Consider the following 27,377-nt stretch of genomic DNA (forward strand, 5'->3'; position numbering starts at 1 on the left):
GCTCAGGGACTGTTCTGACCAGGACCAAAACGATCCAAAGAAAACATACTAAGAAGATATTAGTTTGTTTGTTTTCTACTAAAAAGCACAGGACACTACACATCAACAATGGCGAGGGGTGAACTGGTGTCTTTCCAGCTTAGGGAAGGCCTTTGAACCCACACAAGTTATTTATAGAGTGTTTTAGGAAACAGCACACTCCCATTTCTGCAGTTTTAATGACAGGAGCAGCTTGGGTTTTGTCACAAATAAAGCAGCCCCCTGCATGACTGACTGGGGTTCATCCCACATCCCTTATAAAGCAGAGAAGCAGAACTGAGGATTAGGGAAAATTGGGGCAAAGCCAAGTCATAATATTTGTTGTGCAAGTAATTTTCAAAATGCTTTTTGCCTAAACTCTACTTCTTTATTAGGCTCTAAGACAGACAGTGAGGGCACTTCAAGGAATTAGAGAGGGTGACTTGTTATCGTCGAAGGCAGGACCTCATCCATGCTTCAGGCTGCCTTCACCATCCATCCCTGAGAGCTCTTAAAAGGGAGGCATTAGGGGCAATACCATGAAAATAGGAAGAGTTATGTTATGAACAGACCTCACTGACCCACCCAACACATTCTTAAAGAGATCAAGTATTCCCCTCAAAGGATCTAGTCTATTAAAATAAGTAGGAATGAGTCCTTTCAAGGAAGTTTGAGAACAAAATGTATGTTGACAACAGCTTTCTTATCCCCTTCTTGAATAGGCTCTAGTGATCTTGTAGGCTGTCCTGTGTTTCCAGAGACTTGTATCTGGAGGTGCAACCCTCTAACTATACTCCTGAGGCACAGCATAACTCCAAAAAGACTTATGCAACAACTTAAACATACCTTACTTGACAGCACAAATTAAACTAAAAACAAACCATCTGCATTTTGTGCTTATTTTCATAGCTGGCATAGCTTTCATGATACACATCATCCTGTTTTACCAAGATAACTTCTCCTGTTCCAGCCTGAGAGACATTTCAACTGCTTTTCCCCAATTTACTGGGAGTCCCTTCAGTGGGCTCCTGCTCACATTCCCTCTGAGCAGGAGCCGGTGTCAGACTGTTGCAGTCCTGACTAACCAGGTGCAGTTGTAACTGGAAAAAGATAAAAATCAAAGTCACTTGGATGTCACGTCCAGAAAAAAAAACCTTTCCATAAGCCACAAGTTGAAGTTGAAGCTGTCAGACCAGTGTGAGCACTAGCATCAATTTTGGCGCAAAAATCACCCCTGTGCTTTGGGAAGAATAGATTCATGAGCAGGAGGTCCATGTGAGCACTGTTTTTGCTCAAGTGAGGGCTCCATTCACCTCATTTTCCTTTGAGGTACAATGAAGCAACAGCTCTGTCCTGGGTATTCTCCATGTACCGACTATCACAACAACCCACATTCTGGATGCTCCTACAGAAGAGTCTCTGCTTACAGTCACCAGAAGCTGAAGGCTGATGAGGTGACCACCTTGGAAGCAATGAGACAACCAACTCTGTGCTTCACATTGTTTGAACATTTATTGCAATTCAGTGTCAAAAATGTTTTACAAAAATACATTACTGTCTGCACAGAACAGCTGTAAAAATCAGAGTTGAACATGCAAGGGAAGAAAAAAAAGTGTGCAAATTTATAATGGAAGGATTTTAACCACACAATAATATTAAAAAGTCTTAATGTACAAGGGATGTCTTTCACTTCATATCATCTCTAGTTACAACTTTAAGGATAAATAAAACAGAACACACGCTCTCTTCCATATATAAGTAGGTATTTATAATTACTGTAGATTAGTTCCTAAAGATGAGCATATTTGCTATTTCAAATTAAGGTGTTCTCTTGGTAGCAGACCTGTTAGCATGCTGTGCAGCACACGATGGCTGAAGAAATGCAGGTTCCACCCTCAGTTGCCCTCCCAGGAGGGGAAGAAGCAATGCTTGGTCAATGGAGGGGGAATCTCTCTGGTGTTCAAGGTGTGAATATACTAAGAGACTGGATGTGTCAAGGACAAGAAGGATTTGTTCTCCCTAGGGCCAGATCCTGCAAAGCTGATTTGCTACCGACTAAATCACTGGAAGAAGACATGGGGTAGAAATCAGGTGCCAGTAAAGACACTCACGCAGCCCAGCAGCCATGGCTGACCATGTCTTCAGAGCCTTTAACGAGCATCGTTATAAGCAATGAGCCAAGAAAAGCAGCACAAGCAGAACACCAGAGTCCCAAATCTTGTAACAGGGAGTCTTTATCAACCTGATCAGCCATCAGCTCCACATGGTCTGTTTTTGCAAACAGGCCAGCTAGAAAGAGTGGCATTTTAATTTAAAGCTATGTCTTTCTGGCAAGGTGCCGATCTATGGGGAAGCGGTGCAATGGGTTTGTAAAAACTGCAGAGGATGACGCTGGTGTAGTCTAACGAGCAAGGAGATAAGCATGAAACAGCACATCTGATTTATTAGCTACATAACAGAATTTGAAATGTTCCTGCTCTAAATCAAATTTTAGCTACTAAGGGCCAAGGAATTTTCTGGGCAGGAAAAGCTGGTTTAGTACCTGCCTATGTTCTAGAAGGTGACAGCTTCACAAGAGTAACTGAAGTCAAACAGAAGCGGGAACACAAACGGTTCAAAACCTGGGGGCAAAGAAAAAAAATAATAAAGATACTCTCATATACAGAAAGTGGCAGGGTGCAATTAAATGTTTACAAAGCAATGTCTTCAGAGCAATACAAGCTGTCCTAATCACTTTACAAAAGGATCTAGAAACTCTCACAATTAAAAAAAGAAACTCAAACAATATAAGAGGTGCACACGTTTTTATGATCAAACTTTACCATACCATAGTTAGTATAAATGGCTTAAGGTATGTACAGCTGAAATTGTGCCTCTTGAAGTGGCTATCACATTAAAACAAACTCCAAATATCTGCCTCTTCTAGGAAGCTGAAACAAACATCTCTGGCATCTCTCCCTTCCTAAGCTTCCTCCCCTGCACAGATCTATTTTTCCTCTTCACAGCACCACATTCTACACTGTTGCACTTGTTAACGCATCCTCTGAAGATAATGAGATTTCTCTGGATATGCTGGCAGGAGAAAACCCCAAAGAGAGCAAAAGCCCCTCCTTTCCTAGTATAAGAACTGATGCATGTCTAACGGGAATGCATCAATTAACTGGAAGGTGAAATGCTGTTTGAAAAGAACGTTCTTTTTCCAAAATACAAGTAAAAGCCTGTTTTCCCTTCACAACAGCTTTATCACAATTGTCCTAAAATAAAGGTCTTTTTTGCATGAGAGCAGCCTTATACCATCCTGCCTGGAAGCCCCTGTTAGCACTGTCAGTTTTGTTGTTCTGCCATCCTCAGCCGAGCAGATGCCTTTGCACTGCTAAAATACTGATCGCTTTGTTTATAAGTGGTGAGACTAAGGCATCTGGAAGTAACAGCATTTTGTTCTGAATATAATACAAGAGTATTGAATTCACCACGATATCTCCCTGTACCAGCCACTTGAGAAAAAATTAGTCTCCCAAAGAGATCAAGGTCTTATTTGACAGTTGCTCTAGCAGGAGGGTAATGACTGAGGCAGTAACTGAATAAGGCTTATTCTGTTTCTTTTTGTTTAGTCTGTTTTGTTCTCCAGTACAGTGGTTGCTTGGCTTTCTGCTGCTTTGGACACTGTCAGCAATATCCCAGGACCCTGCCCGACCAATACACAAGTATCTGTATGTATTAACAAATCACCTGCAGCACTTTGACCCTTTCAGATCTACACAATGCTAAGAAATGAAAAACACACTAATTGAAGTGAGTTTTATAAATAGGAGCCTCAGCTCACATTAAATATGTTATCAGCATGACCCATGCTCTCTGGGCAGTGGACACAGAATGCACTCTTTGCTTAAGACCAGTGAAGGGCTGACAGAGGCAATGGAAGAGCTGAGACATTCCCAAATTGCAGCTGAACACTGGGATTTTCTGTCTTGCTGTGCAGGGAATGCACTAGGCCGGATTCAAACCTGAGCTTAAAATTCACCCAGTGTCACAATCTCACAGTGGATAAGTGGATAAGTGTCATCTGCAAAGAACGGACCCCCAGCATTTCATACGGAAATACCTTGCCTCCCCATCACAACAGGTGGGCTCACTATGGGCGGCAGAGGCAAGACCATGAAACAAAACCCCAAGTCAGAGCTGGACGCAGAAGATGCGAAGGGGCACAGGTCCCCTCACTGCTAGAAAAAGGAACTACGAGAATCTCCAAATACAGTGGCAATGCTTCACTCACTTCACTTGCAGGTTTCCACCCTTAATGTCCTCATTCACCAAGCCAGATCTCAGCCTCACCTACCCGCTGCCATCAATGCGGGAATGAAAACAGAAACTGGCCTCCCTTGCTCACAAACATCCCCCCCAAACAAGCACAAGTTCATTTTTCCAAGGTAACAGCTTTTAAATCACTTTCAGTTGTCATGAATAAGAGCAGCAGGCTTATTCTTTTCACCAGCACTCAAACTGATGGATGGGGCATCAACACCAAGATAAAGCTCCCTATGCTGCACATGTCTTCTCCTTGTATCTGGAGAGTGCCAAGCTCTGGGCCATGACTAAGGATGGCACAGGCTCAGAGAGGTCTCTGGAAGAGCAAAAGCTTGGGTTTGCTGTTGGAAAACAGGAGGAGGGCAGTTCTTGTCAGCATTTTCCTGGTTTTCTCCTTCCCCTCTTCCTCACTCCTCCATCGAGAGGCAGCTTTTTTCCCTTTTCGTCTCTTACAACAGTATGCAAAGCGATTTAGTTTGCAAAAATGCAAATACTGTCAATTTTTTAAAATATAAACAGCTGCAGAAAAGTGTCGAAAGTCAGTTATAAAAATGTAAAAAAAGGAACAGAATATTTAACAGTAATTAACTCAAGTAGTTCTTCCTGAATTGTCCTGAGTACTCCTCTTCCTCACAATTCTTTGTACACAGTCACACACAACCCACTAAATGTTTACCCTTCCAAGGCATCCTGCTTATATCATGCACAGAGAAAGTGCTATACAGGAAATCTACTGGCAAACAGCGAAAACTTTCCACTGCAGGTTTTCAAATTGTCATATACAAGCTGGATTCTTCTAACCACCATAGGGAAAAGTGAAGCATTGTATGCCACAGAGGAGACCGTGAGCCAGATCATGGCTACAGAAAAGTTAGAACTTTGGCCACTTACTCCACACGACTGAAAATTTAGCTCTAGGCTAGTGTTAGAAGATCCTATAAAGAAGGTCAGCACTTGGAAGCAGAAGGGACTAGGCTGGGTCTTCACGATTTTCTTGGCACAGAGAAATAATCAAAGATGTCAAGTGCCATGTTGGAAATCCCTTGCTTACCCCAGCCCTGACTGCTGTTTTTAGGATATCGTTGACCAATTTCTTCATATTGTCTCACTCATCACCCTGAACTCCAGTAGCCTGAAATTAAACACGATGCTGCCAGTCTTCCAGTGAATAAAACCAGCATCATTTCACTATGTTCAACAGCCTGGTTGTCCCTGCATTTTACCAGCTCCAAGATGACTGAATTCATTTGACAGCAGTGGGAATACAGAGCAGTGTATATGTTGAAAAACTAGGAAAACATGGGCTTGAACAACCAGACTCTAATCTCACTGGGTATTTCAACCAGTGCAGTTAACCTACTGGAGTTGATACGAATTTAGACTGTGAGATGAAATCCAGTCCTTTGTTTCTCCATAATAGAACTTCCTCCCTTTTAGATAATCTTCATCCTTGTGGCTTCTCTTTTCCCTTTTGCTTAGTCTTTCATAAAACCAACAAATTAAAAGAGGATGGAGTAAAGTCTTAGGTATTTATATGGTGCCTATCATCTAGGCATTCAAGCACTGAGTAGAGCAAGAAAACTAAGGTAAAGAGGTAAGCATTAATACAAGAAACGATGCTTACTATCACAAACATTTCCCTTTAAATCATTGTACAAAATACAAAAGTTCACATTGTACACTGGATTTTGTTTGAAAGGTACTCAATCTGTTAGAGGTAGAAAGTGGTATGGTGCGATTCTCTTTTGCAAGTAGGCTAGAGTTCTAAGTATTTCAGAATGTGTCCTTTTAAAAACATAAAAGTATTATTAAACTTGTCACAGGGATTTTTTTCATAAATATTTTTAAAACGTCATATTTATAAATATGTATGCTAAATAAAACCAGATGGAGAAACAGTTCAACAGTCCTAGCCTCATATTGCTTTCTCTCTATTAGAAACAAACCAAGAGAGTTCTCAAATGATTCTGGGGCAAATTCATTTTAACTTCTGAAAACAAAAAATGAAGTTTTTTGCCCTGTATCTTGTACGCTGATCATAAAAAAGGGACTCTGTACAACATGCTGTATTTATACACCAGTCCTACAGAAGTCTGTATTCCTTAAGCGTTGCACATCAGTGAGCAATTTCACCTTTCATCTCCGAGATCCTCTTGTTCCTTGACTCAGGAGCTTTGAACAAACATCAATATTTACACTATTTACAAAAGGAGTGTCCAAGCTTAGTGGCATAAAGTGTCCTGTAAGAATCGCATAAGCTGTGGTGACCCAGGCTCAGAACCTGAACAAGTTGATAAAGTCTTGCGGCGACAGAGAGGTGGAGCAAGTCTCAGGATTGTTGGCTGTGCAAGGGTGATCAGTACCCTGCGAAAGGAGAAAACAACTCCATTTAGAGAGACTGCAGAAAGGGCGCCAGAGCATCAGCCAACTTAGCGCTGCCCCTCTGCCAGAAGTCCTGCTTGCAGATAGAGCCCAGAATAATATTTCTACTCTTGCCAAAGCAGACAGCTCAGAACTGGGCTTCAGATTTTAGAGGCTACTGGCAAGTCAGGGGAAGTAAAAACAGCAAAGATGCAATTAATTCTTTTTTCTGAGGGAGAAGAGGCTAGAGCCTACCATCAGCTACGGGAGTTTAACTCCAGAGGCATGCCTTGGATACCAACACAGTGGCCAGCAGATTTTTGTCCTGGGCTGTTTTGTAGGCATCAGTTGTCGTTCCAGCTAATCCTGCTGCCAAAACCTCCACCTCCATGTAACGGGTGGCAGGAGTTGATGGCAGTGCCAAGATGAACTACTTCAGGCAGCCCTAAAGCATGCCCATCTCCCTCCCCTCTGGCCTTGAAGGCCACTACTCTTGTACAATGTAGAGAAGATGGGACCTTTAAAGCACAGAGGAGAAAGGGTCTTAATAGATGAGGGAATATTAAGATATAGGAAAACATTAGGTTATGCAGGCAAAGGAACTGCAGCACCCTAAACCAGCTGCAATGAGAGGAAGCACTGAGTGCCCTGTGGCTCATGCCCCAATCACGTTTGTCCCACCAACACATCATACCTTCCAGGAGAGGATGTGGCAGTGCCTGCACAGCTGAAGCGTGTCACCATACTGCTCCTTCCGTGGGTAACACCTTATGAGCTTGAAGTACATCTTCTTCCAATCCAGCTGTCCCTTGTCAGATAAGATTAGCCGCTTGCGAATCTGAAAGAAAAAAAATTATCAAAATGCGGGAGGTCAAATAATGTCTTTTTTTTTTTCTCTTCAACTCATGTTGTTCTCCTCTCCCTTGAATAACTGTCATCCTTGCTGGTCCTGTAACAGTTCTCTTGTAACACCAAGAAAGCTCCTGCTCTGAATACCCAGCTATAACCAGCTTCCTGATGGCAACAGCCTCACCTGATACTATTATCAGGCTCTATCCCCATTTCATGAATATTACTGTATGAAGGCCTGAAATCCTAGGAGCTATTTCATACTACTTTAACTACTGTCTCTGGCTGGCAGGAAAGTGAGTATACTCGCATTTAACAGTTTCAGAAGCATTTTGCTTTTTCATTGACTCTACTAGTCAGTGATTTGTCACATTAGCTTGTGAGACACCCATCTTTCTTTTAGGGTTCATTAGTTGCAGAAACTGGATTTGAATGTACTTGTTAATAGAAATAACTTCCTTAGAGTCACTTCCAAAGTCAGATCTAGGGTGAGCAAATAAAGCCAAGTCAGCAGAGAAATCTGGCACATGGTCCCTAAAGTGCAGAGGTCTGGCACAAACACCCTAGACATTCACCCATAAACAAAGAGAGGGATTTTTGTTTGTTTAGAAAAAGTTTAGAAGACCCCAGATGATTACCAGCCTGCAAAAGGCCAAAGATGTTTACACAGGTACAACACGGGTAGCAGCAGGGCTGTTTTCCACATACTGACCTGTCACTAACGAAAACAGCTCAGAGGGGATTTCTTGCTCTAAGGGGAAAGAGTATGACTCATTGCTCATGGACCACATCCACTGAGATTCTCTGCAAGGGTGTCAGTCCCTGGGACATCGGGGTGATTGCTGGAGCCTGCCTGCACGTTTTCCCTGCACACGTGGGGCGAGGAGCAACTGCATGGCTTGCAGTTGTTACCACCTGGATTAGGGTTGAAGAAGTTCACCATATGACTAATTCCTCAGGTCCTATTTCAAGAATCATTGCTGTGGTATGCAAAATCCTCTACATAAGTCATCTTCACAGCCATTCTCATGTCAGCCTGTATTACCAGCTTGCAGCACAGCCCTTCGATCCAAGCGATAGTCAACTAAGAGTTCCCTACTCATGGAGCTCACTTGCTAGCAGATTACAAGCAACTGGTGGCAGTTTGCATCCCTTCTTGTACCTGTCTGTCTGTAAAGTGATACTGGCAGAGTTTCTTCCACAGCAGCCGGTCTTCGCTGAGCACTTGCAGGTCGGGAGCCACCTGACCGAGGCTAACCAGGTCTCTCCCATCACTCAGTCGTTGCATGATGTTCAGTTGTAAGCACAACGGCAAGTCTGTGAAAGTGGTTCCTTTAAAGGCAGGCTGGAAGAGACAGAAAAAATTGAGTTCACAGCAAGCTAAAAACCCAAGCAATTCAAGCTTGCAGTGGAGTTACCGCTTTTTAAGCATTGTTCTTCACATAAAGAATAAGGAGCAGTTCCCTCTTCTGAATAAGGAGACATTGTACAGAGACATTTAGCCTCCTGCCTGAGAACAGTTTGAAATATCCTCAAGGAAGGGGACATGTATTTGTATTACAGTAGTTAGAAGGACAGTTGCAGTCCAAGCGTCCTTTTCCCCTTCTCGTCCATCCCACGTCCATACTTGTGAGACTATGCTCCCAGAAGCACCACCACCAGCTTTCGCTACAGCAGGACACTGGCTACGTCATGGTATCAGCTATTAACTATCCAGGTGTCTCCACCATGAGGGACATTGGCATTACTTTTCAAGTTCAGCCTCCTGTTACACACATTGCTGGGAATCTCACACTCTTCTGACATGTTTTAGCTTATATTGTCACAGGATCCTGCTTTAACCACAGCAGTGGCTGATGAGTACCCACAGCAGGATTCTCCCTGCACAGCTTCCCAGGCCACTGCTGGCAGGGCTAGCATTTCCTCTGTGAACGCTTGAAAGACATGCCCCTTTGCCAAGAGCTGCAGCCATGTTTTTCCAGGCTGTTCAGCCACACCAAAGCACATCCTAGCCTAAAGAGCCAAAAGTCACCTTCACCCGGTCTGCATAGGGTCCAGACTGTTTTGCAAGTCCATATGGCAGCACGGCTCCAGGAAAAGTTGACCACAATGCATCAGCGGGTCCTGCACTCAGGGCAACCCAAAGCACACGTGGGAGCAAAGCATCAGCCAGGACCACAACCCAGGCTCCGGCTGCTCCAAAACCAGCCCCAGCCTTATTAAGGCAAACAGCAGCTTTTAGGATTGGTCCCCAATAAAGAAACAATGTTAGACAGATGTGCCAAGTTTATCATTTACACTGCACAGAGTTGCTGCTATTTTAAGTCACAGAGTCACAGCACCCATCTTGCAATTGGCAGCGCTATTAACCGTTTCAATCAAGAAGCATTCAGACTGCCATCAGGAGGGGAACACTGTATGAGGCTGTTTTTAATCATACAGTCCTATCTCCAGCCACCCCATTGCATGTGAAACTCCACAGTCACAAGTATGTCTGTACACAAACAGCTCCCACCTTCCCTCCAGTGCCCCAGTGACTAGCCTGCCTGGACCATGCAGCACTGCCTGGTACCTGCAAGGACCACAGCTTTTCAGCCAAGGCATCATTTTTGGCCATCTCCACCAGCAAGACGGGCCTGAAACAAGCCCTCCAGGAATGAACTCTCTGCCATCTCCAAAGGGTATTTCTTCCCATGACAGCTTTAACCCTGCATGCCAAGAGTTAAGCTGCAAGCGCACTGCCTTGTGGCACACACAATTGTACCAAGGAAGCATCTACAAGTCCAGGCACACCATCCCTACCTGTCCCTTCCATATCGAGGAAGAATGCACTGGAGCCTCAGATCACCTCCCATTGATCTCCCTTGCCAGCCTGTCTTTTGCACTCTCTCTACATAAGCTTTGCTGGGGCACAACAGGCAGGACTAAGCTCAGAGGCCCTTGGCTCAAAAAACCCCAAAGTTATGTCTTATTTCTGAAGAAACCAGTTTGACTCAAGCAAATCCTTACAGGTTGTCTGAGTCAGGGCTAAAGACTTATCTGCTACTTCTTTTCCCTCAGTACTCCTTTCCAGGACTTTTCAAGCATTATTTTTTTTTGGAGAAGGAACAGATTACATCAGAGCAGATCAGTATGCTGTCACTTTCTGGACAGAGGGTTTTTTTAAAGCAGCTCTAGGACACTCAATATTTTGCAAGTTGGTTTTTTTTTTTAATGTTTAGATCTTGGCTGTTGCAAGACATCCCCCACCTCCAGAAACACCAGAAGCACTCAGTGCACTGTAAGCAACTGGCTGCACAGAGCTGTGCTTGTTCTTCCTTCCTCTAAACTCAGCTGGTTTTGTTCTAGCTTGACCTAAAGCCATCTTCAGTGGTGTAGGTTTTTTTTGCAAACTCAACATTTATTTTATTTTAGAAAAGTGTCTGTAAACATATGCATACGTATACATAAAATGCAGTTCTGTTCACAAGCAATACTTTGAGGCACTTTTGTCTGGATAGGCAGAGTTCTTTGAAATGCTTATCTGGGCTTTATGAGGGCCTCAAGTAAAAGGAAAAAAACCACACTGTACTACTGAGTTAAGCAGGAGGAGGTAGGTCCTGACCTGTGGTGCACTCAGGGCAGCAGATGTGTGGGTGGAGCTGGCCCTGGCAGTGTCCAAGCACAGGGCAGCTCCCCAGCTCACAGACCTGCTACGCCGCAGCAGCCACTCTACAGTAAGGCCAGTACTTCCCCTGCAGGGCAAAGGCAGCTGCAGCCCAAAAGCAGGCACCAGGAGGGACAGCAGAGGTGGGACAGAGACCACCATCAGATAAGGCACTGCTGCTTTTGCAGCTCTTCAAACTCTCGTGGACCTCCCAGAGTCTTCTGTGTCCTGCAGCCTGCATTACTCTGAATGACTGGAAGTTGTTTCCTGGAGTTCCCAGAGAACACAGCCATGTAAAATGATGAAAAGCAGACATTTTGCTTAATCCTTTGCTCTTTGCCTCTCTGCTTGGACCCACCAGGGAAAAACGTGCTTTTTATATTCCCTTAGGCCATGCCATGGTCTGCCCAAGTGGGACTTTTGCAGCACAGTTCACTGTGGAGAAGTCCTACAAGGGGCATATGAACACAGAGGTCAGCACTGGGGAAAAGCTTTAGCATTTCTGTGGAGAAAATATCCATTTGAGGTGAAAAGAGTCTAGACATGGTTCTGGGCAACTGGTTGTAGGCACCCCTGCTTGGGCAGGAGGGACAAGGTAACCTCCGGAGGTCCCTTTCATCCTCAACCCTTCTGTGATTCTGTGAAGTGGAGCAAGTTCAGATTTGATTCCCATGCAAAGTCAGGTTAGGAATTTATCAACTAATACATCTTCCCCATCCACACAGACACTGTTGAAAACACAGATGTTGTGAAAGCAGGACTCGTCCGGCTGGAACAGGCAGCTTCAGACTACTGGAAGAATCATTGATTTTTTCAGCCAGGAAGCATGAAGTTATGCAGCTATTTGGAAATTTGCATTTAATTTACAGATTAAACCTCAACTATCTGATAACCAAGTTTTGAAGGCAATTTCTCAGTTTGAGAAAGACCAAGTTGACTTTTCATATCGAGGCCTGATCTCTGAAGACACTCAATCTCAAGGGGGGGAGATGGTTTCCTGCCCAGCTCTGTTCACACCACACTTCATGGCCATTAAGGAGTGAAGCCACAGTCTGTGACCAGTAACAGCGAGTATGATCCTGGGTCATGTACGCTGAGTTTGAGTTAAGGCACACAAGTAGTGCTAGGAATGCATCCACTTATTTTGGCAACACCAGGTCCCTCCCCAGCACTGTGCTTGCACTGGGAGTACAGTGGGATGCAGTCACCCAAATGAAAGCTGTTATGTGAGAAGGTTTCACGAAGAAGCCACATTATTTTTAGCTTTGAGGATTTGTGCTTACCCTGGTGATCTGAATGTTGTTCAGTTGCTGCTGCCAGTGGAGAATACTCTCCATCCTGTGCACCCACATGTTGATGTTTCCAACGAGGACAGACTTGCCGACCCGTTGAACTAACGTGCAGAGGGATGTGTAGAGGGTCTGCAGCAATTCCCGTATTAGCCTGATGTTCTGCTGATCTTCAAGTACTTTGGAGGAACAGGAAATGTTAAAAATGCAAACCACCCAAATCCTTTTCTGAATCTACACGCTTCTCAGGTAAGTCATGTTATCTGCTATAACCTCACAGGCCAAGAAAGCTAGCCTGTGCTTTTCTTTTTAAAGGAAAGCACTTAAACATTAGCCAGATACAGCAGCAGCAGGTTAGACAGCTGATGGAAAGAGATCCTCCCAGGATAAGCAGATGAGGCATCTGCCCTTTCTGCAGCACTTCCCATTTCCAGCCACTGGCAACCAGCCAGCTTTCCCCTCCCATATGTGCAAGAGGTTATCTGTATGCACCTCTTCCCCCGTCCGCCCCAGCTGATGTGCAGCAAGACAGCTCAGGATCTCCTTTCTTATTATGTACACACACACACACACACTAAACAGAGCGCTCAATTCGCAGGCTTCATCAGAGCTGAAGCATCACGGAGGGAAGCTGCACATCACAACCACAGTTCAGCCTCCCCAGCAGGTGAAGACAGCCCTCAAGCTTTCCTTTCCTCCAGAGCAGTGGGAGCACTTGATGCAGCAAACTGGCAACAAGGCGGCAGCAGATACTACAGATGTGCCAGGCTGGGGGCAGGAGCAGCCATCTCTTCTGCAGTCAAAAAATAGGACTCAGTAGGATGCAGAAGGGGTGGCAGCAAGGAAAGTTGGAGAAGGAGGAATCGCCTCTCAGATACCTACCGAAATACAGATATTTCTTCCCACTTCCCCTCCACCCCCCATAGTCCTTCACTGAGGGAAAGTGGAATGGCACTACAGAAATAAGCAGTGGTGCCCCTCTTCACCCATCTCACATCGCCTGTTCTTGAGGATGTGGTTCACACAGAGTACACCAGATTAAATCAGACTCCTCCTCCTCCTCCCCCTCACTGTTTCCATTTCTTACCTTTCTGCACCACTTTTTCCAAAATGTTCATGTAGTTTTTCTGGGCAATGCCACTCAGTGACGTCAGCTGAGACTTTGCTATCAGCTCCAACAGCTGTGGATAAAAATAGAAGTTGCAAGCCTTAGAGCACAGAGATACCTTTCTAATCTTGACTCCTGGTCACATGACACAGCAAAACAGTCCAGAGACTTGTTTGTTGCTTGAAAATAAAAGGGAGACAGAACGACAAAGCAAGCTAATGCAAAGGGGGAGGAGAGCAGAAGCCAAATAATTAAACCCACAGCGAAAGGGGTGGAAAAAAGGCATTCTAATGATCTTCAGGGGGGAAAAAAAGGCTTGATTTCATGGTTCAGAGATGCAGAGAAACCACAGAGCAGTGCTCACACTGACAGCCTCTATTCACACCGAAGGAACAACGAACAGCCAACGTCACCGTCCTTCACTGGGGCATAAACAAGCAGCATCATTAGGGAACACGAGCAAATGCCTGTTTGGATGGGGACGTTATTGATGGGGCATTAATGAGACTCAGACTCCACAATTTACGTCAAACTCCTGGGTTGCATGAGTTTTGTCAGAGTGCTGTCGCCACAGCAGAAAGGTTAAGCACTATATTAAAAACAAACCCTCCCTCCCGACAAGGCCCTATTCCCCCAAGGTTTCCTCCTCTCTGTTCAGCTCTTACAGCTCTAACTCCAAATCATCTTTCCCTGTTTGTCCTGTTTACTTGTTAACCTCCCTAACGGAAATCTTGCTTTTACTTTCAATTAGAATTTGCTCCCCATCCCTGATCTCCTGACTCACATACAAGCTGAACGCTGAATTTGGGCTACAGTTGCTAAAGGAAGCATTTCCCACAGGAAAAATGCCTTCTCCTCCCCGGCTCTCTACCACCACAAGGACAGCTGTGGAAGTTTCCTATGGATCATGCTCTGCAGAACATGTGGCCCATGATCTTCCAAGCCTTCTTCCCTTCCCCCAGCATTATATAAATACACAGACTGTTCACGTGTCAGTCCATTTGTTTTGGATGTACATAGCCTTCTGTTTTAATTTAGAAAGGAAAGGAAAAACCTTTTATGCCACAAATCAATCAACACATTACCACATGACTAGCTTATTAATCCTTTATCTTCTGTAGCTATGGTATCCCATTGCTGGCACCACAGAGAGCTCAGAGGTGCGACTACTTTTGTCAAGTAACTAATCAATTCTTGTCAAAAGCCATCTAAGCCGTGGGCTGAACTGTTTGCCCTGCTATAAGAATGACAGGAATGTATCCAAAAAGTCACCGGCAGCTTGCCATGAAGCAGGGAGCTCAGGGAGAGATATTAATGCAGTCATTCGCCTGCTCTGCTCATCTCGGGCACTGGCATGTGACTGCCACTTAGGAGTGGTGAAGTCGCCTAGAGTGACCAATCTCTTCTTCCGTTTAATTTCCAGGCCAACAGCATCATCAGATGGCTTTGAGTTTACAGTCTATTAATATCTTGTACCTCGCATGACCGAAAGAAAACAAGATGAAAAAGAGACCTGCGCTAACTCCTGTGAAGGGCAGGATGCCTGTTTTCTTGGCTCGATTGGGAGCAACAAGGGATGCAGGAGAGTTGGGTAGTGTTTACTGCGCAAGCATCAGTGGATCTTCTTGCTGTATCAGCTGAACTGAGACCACAAGAACTAGATACTCTTAAAAACAAGGCAGTTTGCAAGATGTTTGGAAGGTTTTAAAACAATGTCTTTTCTTAACTTCACGAAATACTAGAGGAAGAAGGAAAAAAAAAAATCAGTGCCCCAAAGTAGTATGTAATACTCTGCTTACACTAAACTATTTAGTCTTCAGACCTTTGATTACAGCGATCAACTTGCCAGACTCCATCTGCACATTAGCCCCACATGCACCCAGATCAGCTCTTCTGTGCATAAACAACTGCTGTCTCCAGATTGTACCATTCTGGAACTGGCACAGAGACAGCTTCCTCCAGGCTGGGTGTTAGCAATGTTGTGCCCGTTACTGAAAACACCAAAACGCACCCAGTGATCTGCATCATGTCATGCAATACCATAAGAGCTAGGTGCCAGGGCCATTCTTTACGAGGAACAAGAATAAAAATCTGTTCCTTGAAGAACTTTAAATTGGTACAAAATTAATTTAGCCAAAGGAACAGATTCAAATTTGCCTTGTCTGTGTTTATCAAGGTGCAATTTATGTTCAGTGAACCAGCTCAGATATCATGTGTCACCTCTCTTCCTCTGCAGCAATAAACACAAGATGAAATTCCATACAAAATCTATGTTGTGAATACTTCTAGGGCTACTCTGCTCCCCAGGGACTGGTGGCTGAAGTGACTGACTAGCCCGCCAAATCCAAAGACATTTTTTATTCTTCTGTGCTCATATAATACACAAAAAACAGGTAAGCAATACAGTTAATCTGTGTCCCACGTGCTCCAGTGCACTGAGGGTCTTTTAGTGTTGGCACAGACCCAGCAGAGTAGGGTCTCAGTTAATGGACAGCCAAATTGGGGTCTACAGCATTATAAAATAAATCAGTGTTGCCACTTGCATAATACAGACTAAAAGCAGACTGATGAATCAGATTAATGCTGAGCAGGGTAAAAAGGCTGGAGAGCTGCAAGCATGTGTTATGATGCAGTTGCATTAAGTCCAGCCCACACTCAACTGAGAGGGACAGATGGTAAGAGAGAATGCACAGGGAAAGGTAAAGAGCAATTTTAAAAGGCCTGCTTTTCAAAAACACTAAGCGATTGCATTTCAGCCAATTCTAACTGGAGCTGGAAAATCTGCATCACCTCCAGAAAACAGGGCATTAGATCCCAATTCACTCTTTCAACTCCTCAGAGGTTGTAAAAGGTAACCTGGTAGCTTCCCCAGAAAATCCTTCCTACTGCCTTGCCCCTATTTTGTTTGCTCTCAGGGCTCTGCAGGAGCCATGGAGAAAAGCCAAGAGATGCAGTGGGCTATTCCAGAGCCTCTGCAAAGCTGGCAGGATGCAACCTGCTCACGTCCTCACAAGTGGGATGGGGCTCCTGCTCAAACCTCACTAGCAGTCAATCTGCAGCAGCTGGTGCAACGAGCCACATAGCTCAGGGAGCAAAGCAGGTACTCCTATCATAAGCACAAGGGAAAAAACCAGCAAAAAAAACCCCAGTGCCATGTGGGAGGGAACAAGGGCCCATTTCAGGGCCACAAAAGCATGTTGCCTGCACCCATGACCGCTGTGCACAGCATTGCTTAGACCTGCTACAGCCAGATGGCACTTCTGCCACTGTCTTGGTTCAACACGGGGGTGCACGGGCAATCCATACCCCAAATAACCCACAGCTAGGGGCTTACAGCACACAGCCAAAGAATCCCCAGCAGGCCTGCTGCACCAAGCAGGAGGGTGTAACCTTGCCTCAGAAAGGGAAATGCTTTGTAAGGATTAAAATCACAAGTCTCTAACTACTGAAGTGTAAATCCCCCTTGGAATGCCCCAGACCAGCTATGGGGAAGCTGGACGGCACCCTGTGGGGACCCGTAAGCTCCTCCTAGTTGGCAACGTGGTTCGTCACATCTGGATTGCTTAGAGAAACATATTACAATGAAAAATTCCTCTCCAGCCCCCCCCTTACTCTCACGGCCCTTCACTTTCTGTGACTGAAATGTCACATTGGCTTTCGGCTGGGAGGTAGAGCAAGAGCAAGGCGAGTTATAATGATTTACAGCGCAGGTGCTGACAGATCTCCATGAGACAGCATCAAGCTGATATTCTTTCAGCACAACATAAATCCAGGACTCCCGGAGCTAACTGCTATAAAAACTTAAGAAAAAAATTTAAGAGACTATTTTAGAAGGCTGCACGCTATCTAGATCATGTTATTCCAGAACTGCTGTGCCCATGCAGCTTAACCTGACCCAAGCTTTTATGATCAGAAACAGCACTTTCCCTTGAGACACTACTACATAACCATCATATGACAAATCTTTCTGAAGGAAGCAGCCTGCAAAACCTCGCTGTCATCTGAACAGAGTGTTCCCAAAGGAGAACCAACAAGTTCTGGGCTGCAGGCACTTTTGTCCCTGCTCACATTACTTATGCTTACAGAATTCCTCCAGCCTTTTCATTGAATCTGTAAGAACAGAGAAAACCAGGCTTCAAGACCAAGAACAGTTTAGGTCCTCTGGGTCAGTCACACACTTCTTACTAGCTCTGAAAAGGAACATTGTCCTGGAACATGTAGCAGATGCTATAGTTTAAAAGATCAGCAAGGACCAAGCCATGGCACCAATACCTACACTTAGCATTTCCAGCGCTGTATCAGCAGACCGTCAAGAGAAGATTGATGCCGGAGCAAAATTTCTTCCACTTCAGTTATATGAATTCACGGGCTACAGAGGATGGTATTTGCCCATGAAAAATTCCTGCCAAGCTTCTTGCAGCTCACACCTCCACCTCACTCGAAAGAGGTGCCCATTTTATCAGTGCACCATTAGGAACTCCAAGAACTTAGCTTGGGTATATCTTAAGAAGCAGACACTTCTGTACAACAAAAAAATCAGCACTGAAAACACTGTAGCACTTGAGTTCAAAGATATTCAGAATGGAATGCTTAAAGAAAGACAAGTTGATGTTCAGCCTGAAAGCCCATCTTGCTATCAGCAGTGATGTAGCTTATTTCTCTGTAGGGCAAGTTTGGGTGCAGCCAGCAGAATCCCACGCCTGCAGCTGTTTCTCTCCCTTCTTCCCCTACAGATATCCTCATGTTCTCCCCCAGACTTCAACTCTAAACTTCCCTCCTTGGAAAGCATTTGTTTAATGTCACACTACTTAGTTCATCAGATACCCTGAGCAACGGGTAGAACTAGAGAGAACAAGGAGAGGGAGGGAAGGGAAAACTGTTTTGCCTGCCAACGTTCAAGGCATTTTCCATGTGACAGATTGCTCATCTGTGTGCTCTAGGAGGCCTACGATTTGCAAAGGACCATAAACAAGATCCACATCTAGGCAGAACTTTTCATGAGTAAATCTGGCACATAAGGCATTTTATGAGCTACTATCCACCAGAGACTTGGCCGATACAAGCCTTTCATTTTAAGAAGTCAGTTTTATATTTGATCCATGGTACCAGGTTTAATATTTTCTTTAATCTGCCAAACCACAAGTCAGCCTCAATTAGAAAGCTTCATACTTCTCAGCAGTGCTGTATCCTTAAGACTACTGGGGGGAAACTACTCTTAAAAGCTCAGAAGAGAGTTAATTTGTAGAAACAAGGACACACGCTGACTTCCATACAGAACACTGCTGTTTTGGATACACAGTAGATTTGGGATGCTTTTATGAAGTCCTCACGGGAAAAAGGGGGAAGAAGGTCAGCCTGAGCCTACTCACCAGGCCAGGCCAGGCCAGCTTCACCAAAATTTGAGTTTGCTTTTCAAAAAATGTAATGGGACTTCTGCTCAATCATTGCAGGCCCATGCAATCCCATCACGCTGGGCTGAGCAGCAGAAGCCCATCACATGGCACAGCACAACCTGAGGCCATGCTTAGCAGAGGTCTTTGGAGTTCTTCATTGTCATAAGACAGAAAGTCTGCCGAAGGGATCTCTGGAGCACCAGATACAAGTTTTGTTTTATTTTCTGCCTTGATATTTGACTAAAGGATTATAGCCTTGGCATGAACTGTTCCTTCCACAATAATCCTAAAGATGACATGGCTGTGTATATATATACACCCATTATCAGAAAGCACTGAGTACCTCAGTGCTGGAGATCACCTTTTCTGTACAAGCAGAAAAACAAGTTGTCCCAGGACCAGCAGAGCTAGGACAGCCTGGCTTTCCATGGACTTGTATCCTGCTTTGCCTCCCCCAGCATCCCCACTCCCTGCCACCGCCCTGCAGCGAGACATCCAAGTGATTGCCAGTGCCCTTCCTGCACAGCGGGTGGGTAATCACCCCCAATGCCTGGACCCTTGCCAGGATGATGGAGGTTTTCACAGGCTCCTTGTCACCTAGACAAAAGGTGAACAAACCAAGGTCAACTTGCACAGATAATTTCTTCCTTAGATACTTCTCATGACATTTGACTTGGCAAAGGGAAAGCAATACCAATGCTGCTTGCTCCAGAACCTAAAACCTGAACAGCTGGTGCCTCACCAGTGATCAACCACTGATGAGATGTGAAAAGGAGCTGTTTATAAACAGCCTCAAGTTAATAACAGATCTTTTTTTTAAGCTTATTGAATTCCAAACCTTGACAAGCATTCTGAAATTTGAGATCAATTTGCAGATCACATGCACATAAACATACAGCCCTCAGGACAGTAGCTCCCCCCACCACTACCACCCCCCTTGGCTACCCAGCACCAGAGGAGAAGCCCTAATGCAAAGCTCTTATGGAAAGCCAGAGTACAGGGAACCTGGGACTGACGACTCCTTCCTACCAACTGATGGTGTCAGGACTAACCAAATGCTTCACCTACTGAAACCGCTGCCAGTCACTCAGGATTAAGAGCATGATAACCCTTTACAGAGAAGTTAAGATCAGTGCCTCCAAGAGGTTCAGCCTATCCTCTCCTTCCTAAAACGCTCAGCTCCCCAGAGTCTCTCCTGTATCACCTCAAAGGAGACAAAGCTCCACAGCCCTTGTTGAGCTGGAGCCTTCTGTGCGAAGAGGTCCGCACTGCTCTACGGCCTCTGCAGAGAACCCATGCTCCTTTTGGGGCTACAGGAATCACATTAGAAGCCGAACTGAGAACTCAAGAATTAGAAGCTAAGTTTTCTGGGTTTCAGAAGTGAATTTCACAATTGAAAAGCAACAGGAATGCTAGGCTAAGGACAGCCCATCTTCTACATTACAAAAACCTCTCTCCCTCTCCGTTTTGACAGATCGAAGAGCGGGGTTTGGGCATCTATCCACACAACTTCCATCAATTACTTCAGGCAGCAAAGCCCAAAACCCCAACTTGCGTGCTTGGACTTCCTCTTTGCCAGTGCTTCCCATCATCCAACTGGTGCTCAGTTCAGAGCCTCCACCACCATCATAGCAGAACAAACCCTGGCCTTTCACTCACCCTGACGACATAGTTGAATCGCCTGGAGTCCAGGATAGCACTGGAGAAGTCAAGTCGGTTGAAGGCTTCTCCCAAGGTGCAGTAACCATGGCGCTGAGAAGAAAAAACAGTCTGGGTCATGTTTTGGTAGATGCGAGTCCAGACAGCACCAGGAAGATGTGACCCAGGGCAACTCAATTTAGCAAGTTAATGGGTACAAACCATGGGACCAGGTCACAGCCGGAGGAGGCAGGCTTGTCTCCCACAGAGCCGCACTTACTGACATCAAGACTGGGCACAGCCCAATGTAGATTATAGTAGTTTCCCAAGAGTGACCCGAGCTCTGCTCATGACCCATGAATTTACGGGTGAGAACAAGCCACACATTCCTGGGGTTCAATATGTAGCACAAGTTCAGGGCGGTCTCATACAGCCGCTTCTCTCCATGAGCGCAAGCGAGCCGTTGTGATGAATTCCAATGATTTTCCATGTTAGGACTGTACTGGGTGAAAGCCAAGAACAGTATTATGGCTTGGTCTGCAAATGGCTGGTTTTTTTTAACTGGGGGAAGCAAACAAGTCATATTTTAAACACATGTACAAAGCTTTGTACAGCAGGCCCTGGCTCCCTGATCAGGGCTTAAAATCATTACTGAAATTCCAACCACAAGCCAGATCTTCCACTTATCTCGTAAGAGCTTCTGTTGATTTATATCAGCCTAGGATCTTCCACCACTTGGAAAAAACAGTAGAAAAGGGAACAAAGAACCTACAGAGGCACTCACCTCTTTTGTGCTCCCCTTGTGAACATAGATCCACTTCTCCTGGTGGAAATCTGTTTGGACAAAGACATATTTTGCTCAGTTAATCCTCCACCTTGCAGAGGGCTGCATCTGTTCTGCTCACATCACTTACTGCCCCTTTTAGTACAAATGAAGTTATTTTGTGTTTACACCACTGCACTCAAAACCAAAACCAGCAACTTGCTGAGCTGCATTGTTTCCATATTGCTTCAATATTGCGACCCTGAGCCTTAGAAAGGGCTTCTGTTTCAGTGACACAGCCCGAGACTGTTAATCTTTAATCTGCCAGCCACAGATATACCATAGCATCTCCTCTTCTTTGGTCCCAGACAGGAAGTGTGGCTGACAGCCAGGTTCTGTTGTTATTGATTTTATTAACTATTCATTACCTTGGTTACAGGCTTGGGATTGAATGTCAAATTTGAAGTTGAACAAAATTGTCATGAGACACCAGGCATGTGGGAGAGAGCTTTTAGCAGTGAGGTCAGGCTCAGAGAAGCATGCTTGCGCTTGCAGCTAACTTGCTAAAAAAGAAAAACCTAGTTGGGACCAAAATTTTCCTATTTCTAATTGCCCCTCCCTTCCCTCAAATGGGAGAAGTCTCATCCACTCCCCAAAATAGCTTCCCTGTACCCACCACATGCTGCTAACTCCATTTGCAGAAGAGTCCTTACTGTAACAGTAGTTATGCAGCTCATTCCTTCTCCTACCCAATTCTCACATGGGCGTTTGACCCCTTCTGCCACACACTCACAATTCAAGAGCTAGCCTAAGAGAAATTAATCTCCCCATCCTGCTAGACTCCTGCTATCCTCCTGGAGTCTTTTTCCACCTAAGGATGCAGCGATGTGCTCCTGTCTGGTACTGTGAGCCCAGGGACAAACATTGTCTTAGTTACAGGCATGCAGAGCCTGCATCAGGCCTATTTAAATAGTAGGTCACAGCAGAATCCGGCCAAAAACTGTCATGGTAACATTTGTTTATTCAGAGAACCAAATGCACAGAGGGGCCAGACTTTGGCATCAGTTTCTGAAATCCTGGGGGATGCACAATGAGCTAATAGTAGTGTGGGAATTGTAACTCATTTCCTCTGTGTATGTTTACATTTATAGCCTTCACATCTAACTTGTACCTATCTTGCCATCAGACCAATGCAGACCTTGCCATCCCTGTGGGCTCCCCTGAGTCCTCCCACAGTGCACCATCTGAGACCCCAGGCTGCTCGCTGTGCGTACAGCAAGATTGCAAACCTTCTATTGTTTTGAGCAAGCTGAAGTCTTACTTCATTTTTCATGCACTCCACACAGAGATAGGATCAAAGCTCAGATTCAGGCTTGTAGCCTCCAGTCATGTAGATTAGTACTCAACATGCATATGGAAGAAGAATAAATTTAGCTTGTTGTGCAGAAGGAAGTCTACAGGGGGAAAAAAACTGGAACTGGTTCATTTGAATGTACCATAGGAAAAAATTACCCTTCTTCTGACAAACACAAATGACAAAAATTTGAACACAACAAGCACAACTCCTCAGAGCAGGGATTACTAACGGGCATAAATCTTCATGTTAAACTGTATCCAAGTTTTCTGCTTAGGTCAAACATGGGCACAAAGCCCTTTGAGACGCTCTGGAAGACTCCTCATGCACTGTGCAAAAACCATAGATATGAAGCATTTTCCATTCTCCCACAGCAACTTTTATTTAAAAAAAAAGTCCAAACAGACATCTTACATTGAATCTTGGCTTTGTTATTCAGCAGGTCTTTTTTTCTCTTCTTGGCAGCAACATCATAGTTCAGACTGTTGAAGAGATTCTCTTTGTTGTGATCATCCTTTTTACAAAAGCTGTGAATGACACAAAGCAAGCATTCTGTTTATTTCTGCAGTCTGCTAACACTGTTTCCTGCAAGGAGAGAAAATACACAGGTTTTCATTGTGAGCTCCAAACCTGCCTCCTCACAGGCTGCTCTCAAGAAGTCTGCATGCAGTTTTGCATCCAGTAATGGTATTTTTAGATGAGCCTCTGGTGCCTCATTGCTGTGCTAGCTAAGTAGACAGGAGCAGGTAATACAAATTGCAGTTAGTGCTGGGGCACTGCTGGGCAGTCTTCTTTTCCTCCCTTTAACCTGTTTCTATCTTTAAGTAACACCGTATCCTCCTACTATAGGTGGATACTCTGAGCCAACCAGACTTCTGTGGAAAGATATCTAGACATCGCTGAGGAAATATATATGCACTCAATATTTATTATCAGAGTCCCTACATAACAGCTTACAGGAAAAGCTCAGCTGAGCTTCAGCCTTGGCTGGTGGTTTTCCAAGCCCCACATAGTAGTGGCTGTACAAATTAACAGCTAGGATCTCTTGTCCAAGACTGCCCATCTTCTGCATTTGCTGGAAGTCTGCTGTAACTATATTATTAGCAAAGGGAGCTATAACCCCTTATTTTCTTTGAGGGCAATGAAAGACCATCTATAAAGAGGCTGTGCATCAACATCTCCACATTCTGCAGACCTGCAAACCAGGAGATCCAAAAAGCAATGCAAAACTGAGAAGCCCCTGGGCAGCCACAGTGCTGCAGCACAGATCCCTGAGGATGCGGGGGGAGGGCAGCACCCACCAGCAGCTCTTGGCAGAGACCCCCCTGGACACAGCATGCTGCCCAGTGCTGCAGAGATGCCTTGCAGGTGCTGGGGAGAAGACAGGTGATGTATCCAGTAGAACAGAAGGGAGCCACCCCCACTGCTTTAGCAGCTAGGAAGGTATGGGAGATGGCTATGTGCAGGTCTGAATTCAAAGAAGGTTCCCAGGCACTTCACTGCACCACTCAGCTGCTGTGGCAGTGCTGGTCTAGGACACCCCCTGAGCTCTGACAGGCACTGAAACACACTGCTGCTCAGTGCTGGGCAAGCTTCCTGTGACAGCCACGAGGACCCTTACACAGCCAGGCTGCTTCCTCTACAGACCTTGTGTTTACACTGTTTAGCCTCAAAAAAAATGTGAGCACCATACCAACTCATACCTCCAACAGCTATTCAGCACAGGCTCCCACAAAGGCATGAAACTTGTGGGACAAGGCTCATTGTTTCCCCCTACTGATAAACAGAAACACCAGTCCAGGCCCACAGCCAGGAGAGGGAGGTTTGCGGTCTGTCAGCATCACCATGCCACCAGCATGTGCAGAAATCAAGTGACCAAGTCAGAGTTTCAGCCCCATGAGGGACTCTGACCTCCTCCAGCAGGGTCCAGATGGGTATTCTGGTTTGGCACCCACACATGGTCCCAGAGGTGGAGGAAACCTCCTCCAGCTTCAGGACACCCCAAGCCTCAGCTCCCCCTTCCTGCCCAAAGTGCCCCCTTCCAAGGGCACCGCTCCTGTGGGCTCCACCACAGAGGGGGAACAGCAGCAGCAATACAGGCAGACAATATTCACAGCAGCAACAGCTTGGGGACCAGACACTTCTACCAGCTGGAGCTGGCTAAGAAGAACCTAAATATCTCAGCTGCGCATTTCTCCCAACCGCGCGGCTTTCCGCTGGTGGGACCAAAAGCAGAGAAGAGTATGTCAGTAAGGAAGAAGCAGTTTTGAGATGTTTAAGCTCATATTTTACCAGGGTTGCACAAAAGCAATAATGAGGCAGGTTAAGATGCCCCATGCAGTGGCAGAATCCAAGCCCAAGAGCACGAGACTGATCTGCTTTAAGTCTTACATGTCAGCAGGACACCCTTGACTGTTGGCTTCCTACTGAATGACTCTGTAATCTGAAACCTCATAACAGCAGTGGATGAATTCCAGTATGGGAGACAGATTATTCCCCTGTTTATGTACTGCCAGGTTTCCACACACTTCTCCAAGGCATCCTGGCAGGTTGAACAGTTGGGCACCAGGACCAGGCACTGCAAGGATCTCAGTCCAGGGCCGGTATGCCACCTCCTCCCTTTAATGGGAATGTATAAACCCATGCCAAACTCACTATTCCCAACACAAATCCACCAGCCAGATATTTTTCTACCTTTCTAAAATCAGATGCTTTGGATCCTAAACTTGATTTTTATTTACAGCTTGCATAAAAAGTGCAGGGGGTATAGGGAGCTACATGACCCGCCTTGCGCAAGAGCTCAGCAGCAGTTCACAGTGAATCCCTGTTTGCTCCGAGTCCCTTCGTCACGGGCATTCCTAACCCATCCCTCAGCCCGGTCCCAGCAAACCCAAACCCGACTGCGCACTGCCGAAAACAAGACACTGCTCTGCAAGAAGTTTGGTTTCGACAGGAGCAATCTGGCCGGGGACCACGACACCCACGCTGCTGCACAGGCTTCCTGCCCGCGGCGACGCAGCTCCGCGGTGCTGCACCATCTTGGGGTGTTTGTTGATGTTTTGCAGCCACATTACTCAAGCAGCACATAAGGTACATTAGTCACGCGCTGGGGATGATTTATGGCTTCGGACACATCAGCCTTCTCGAGCCCGAGGGGCGGGAAGCCCGAGGAAGTGGTGTTTGGGGAAGAGAAGGAAAAGGAGGAAGGGGGGCACACCTGCAGAACCCCCCCCGGGAGCGCTCGGCGATGCTCCCCCGGGCACGGCGCCCAGGCCCTGGGGCGGCGACTGTTCTCACCTTTCCCACCCCACCGCCGCGGGTGGGCGAGGGACCCGGGAGGAAGCCTCTGAGCCCCTGAGGAAGACCCGGTTTAAGGTTTACAGCGGGCCCGGGGAAAGCCCCCGCGCCCCTCCGCCGGCGGGCCCGGCCGCCCCAGCGAGGCCAGGGCCCCGGGTTACCGGCAGGCCCGCACATCAACTCCCCCGCCGCCGCCGGGAGCGGGACGGCCCCGCCACGGGAGGGGGCGCAGCGCCGCCCTCCATCTTACCGCCCCGGCCCCCCCGCGACCGCACCGCGGCGCCCCCTGGCGGCGCCGCCGGGGGCCGGGAGCGGGGCTGGTACCGAGCCGCCGCCGCCGGTACCTGCTGATGTCGCCGACATAACCGCCGCTCTTCTCGTCCAGGAAGCGCGTCCAGCCGTCGGCCGTCTTCACCCAGCTCTGCCCGGGGGAGCGCCAGTCCTGGCCCAGGAACGGCATGGCGGCGGGGCGGAGCGGGACCACAGCCGGGGCCGGGATCAGGAGCGGCGGCGGCGGCGCACGGCGGTTCGGCGAGCGCCGGGGCGGAGCGCGGCGGGGCGGCGGATGCCGAGGCTGCGGGCACCGCGCCGCGCCGCCCTATTTATGCGGCGGCGGGGGCGGCGTGTTGCCGGAAGCACGAGGTAGCCCCGCCCCCGCCCCGCCGCACGTGGCGGTGTTTATCGGCACCGCCCCCGGCCTCCGCGAGCGGCGCGAGGCGGGGCCGGGGGCGGGGTCACCGAGTGTTTGTGTGCGGCGCGCGGTGCCTGAAAACGTCACGGATGGAATACGAGCGGCTGTAAAAATAATGATATGTGCGTGTTTCAGTCCCATAGGGACCTCCTGTGTTCGGTGTATCGATACAAGGGATAGAAATATTTACACGGCCGTGTGTGTTTATGCTTATAAATGTACTTGAGGTATTTACGTATCGCAATAATATCAAATATCCTATTTGTAGAAACGTACAGAATCTAATCATGGAGATAAAATTCGAACATTGTGAAAACATATAGAATAACGTTATATGTGGTGCTATGTAAAGAACACATATAAAGAATATATATAGAATGTTTTCTAAATGCGTTGCGTATTTTATATCTGTAATGTTTTACGTACATGTATCATGTTTTATGTCTGTCTTATACACGTGTACTTTTATATGCATTACTTTCTTACATCCAATGCTATTTAAAAATATTAAAATATTTAGATTATCTGTTACAATAGATACACATGTATAGAAGAAAGATGTAGATAAAGCAATATTATATATGAAAATCTATATAATATATAAATGTAGCTTATTAGGTGCATGCACCGGTAGGTGTTAGAGAAGATCTTGTGTATTGAACATT

The 27,377-nt window shown here is 46.2% G+C and overlaps 1 protein-coding gene across 3 annotated transcripts; it reads right to left on the bottom strand.

Moving 5' to 3' along the window:
* Positions 1 to 1,511: 1,511 nt before the first annotated feature.
* On the bottom strand, positions 1,512 to 26,682 carry FBXO32 (F-box protein 32). Of its 3 annotated transcripts, none has more exons than XR_012659299.1 (10): positions 26,366 to 26,682; positions 23,139 to 23,251; positions 21,392 to 21,441; positions 20,629 to 20,721; positions 13,556 to 13,649; positions 12,463 to 12,647; positions 8,696 to 8,878; positions 7,379 to 7,522; positions 6,457 to 6,687; positions 1,512 to 2,639 (listed from the first exon to the last, which is right to left on the bottom strand). XR_012659299.1 is itself a non-coding variant. In XM_075085749.1 (10 exons), exons 1-10 carry the CDS (start codon positions 26,479 to 26,481, stop codon positions 6,598 to 6,600), a joined length of 1,125 nt encoding a protein of 374 aa, XP_074941850.1. In that variant the 5' UTR covers positions 26,482 to 26,623; the 3' UTR covers positions 1,512 to 6,597. The 3 variants fall into 3 exon arrangements, 2 of the variants coding, with proteins under 2 accessions (XP_074941850.1, XP_074941851.1); XM_075085749.1 differs by adding an exon at positions 26,022 to 26,078 and having other exon boundaries at positions 1,512 to 6,687; positions 26,366 to 26,623; XM_075085750.1 differs by having other exon boundaries at positions 1,512 to 6,687; positions 26,366 to 26,629.
* Positions 26,683 to 27,377: the final 695 nt, after the last annotated feature.

The sequence above is a fragment of the Phalacrocorax aristotelis genome, chromosome 2 (assembly GCF_949628215.1).
Source record: "Phalacrocorax aristotelis chromosome 2, bGulAri2.1, whole genome shotgun sequence".
In the NCBI taxonomy this organism is placed as follows: Eukaryota; Metazoa; Chordata; class Aves; order Suliformes; family Phalacrocoracidae; genus Phalacrocorax; species Phalacrocorax aristotelis.

What these genes read in the sequence shown, in the direction of transcription:
- FBXO32 (XM_075085749.1), bottom strand. Translation starts at nt 26,481, where the DNA reads ATGCCGTTCCTGGGCCAGGACTGGCGCTCCCCCGGGCAGAGCTGGGTG. An exon ending in GCGGCGGTGGGGTGGGAAAG is followed by an intron (nt 23,252 to 26,021) that starts GTGAGAACAGTC and finishes TGTCATTCACAG; the next exon opens with CTTTTGTAAAAAGGATGATC. An exon ending in ATCACTTTACAGACAGACAG is followed by an intron (nt 7,523 to 8,695) that starts GTACAAGAAGGG and finishes TTTTTCTTTCAG; the next exon opens with ATTCGCAAGCGGCTAATCTT.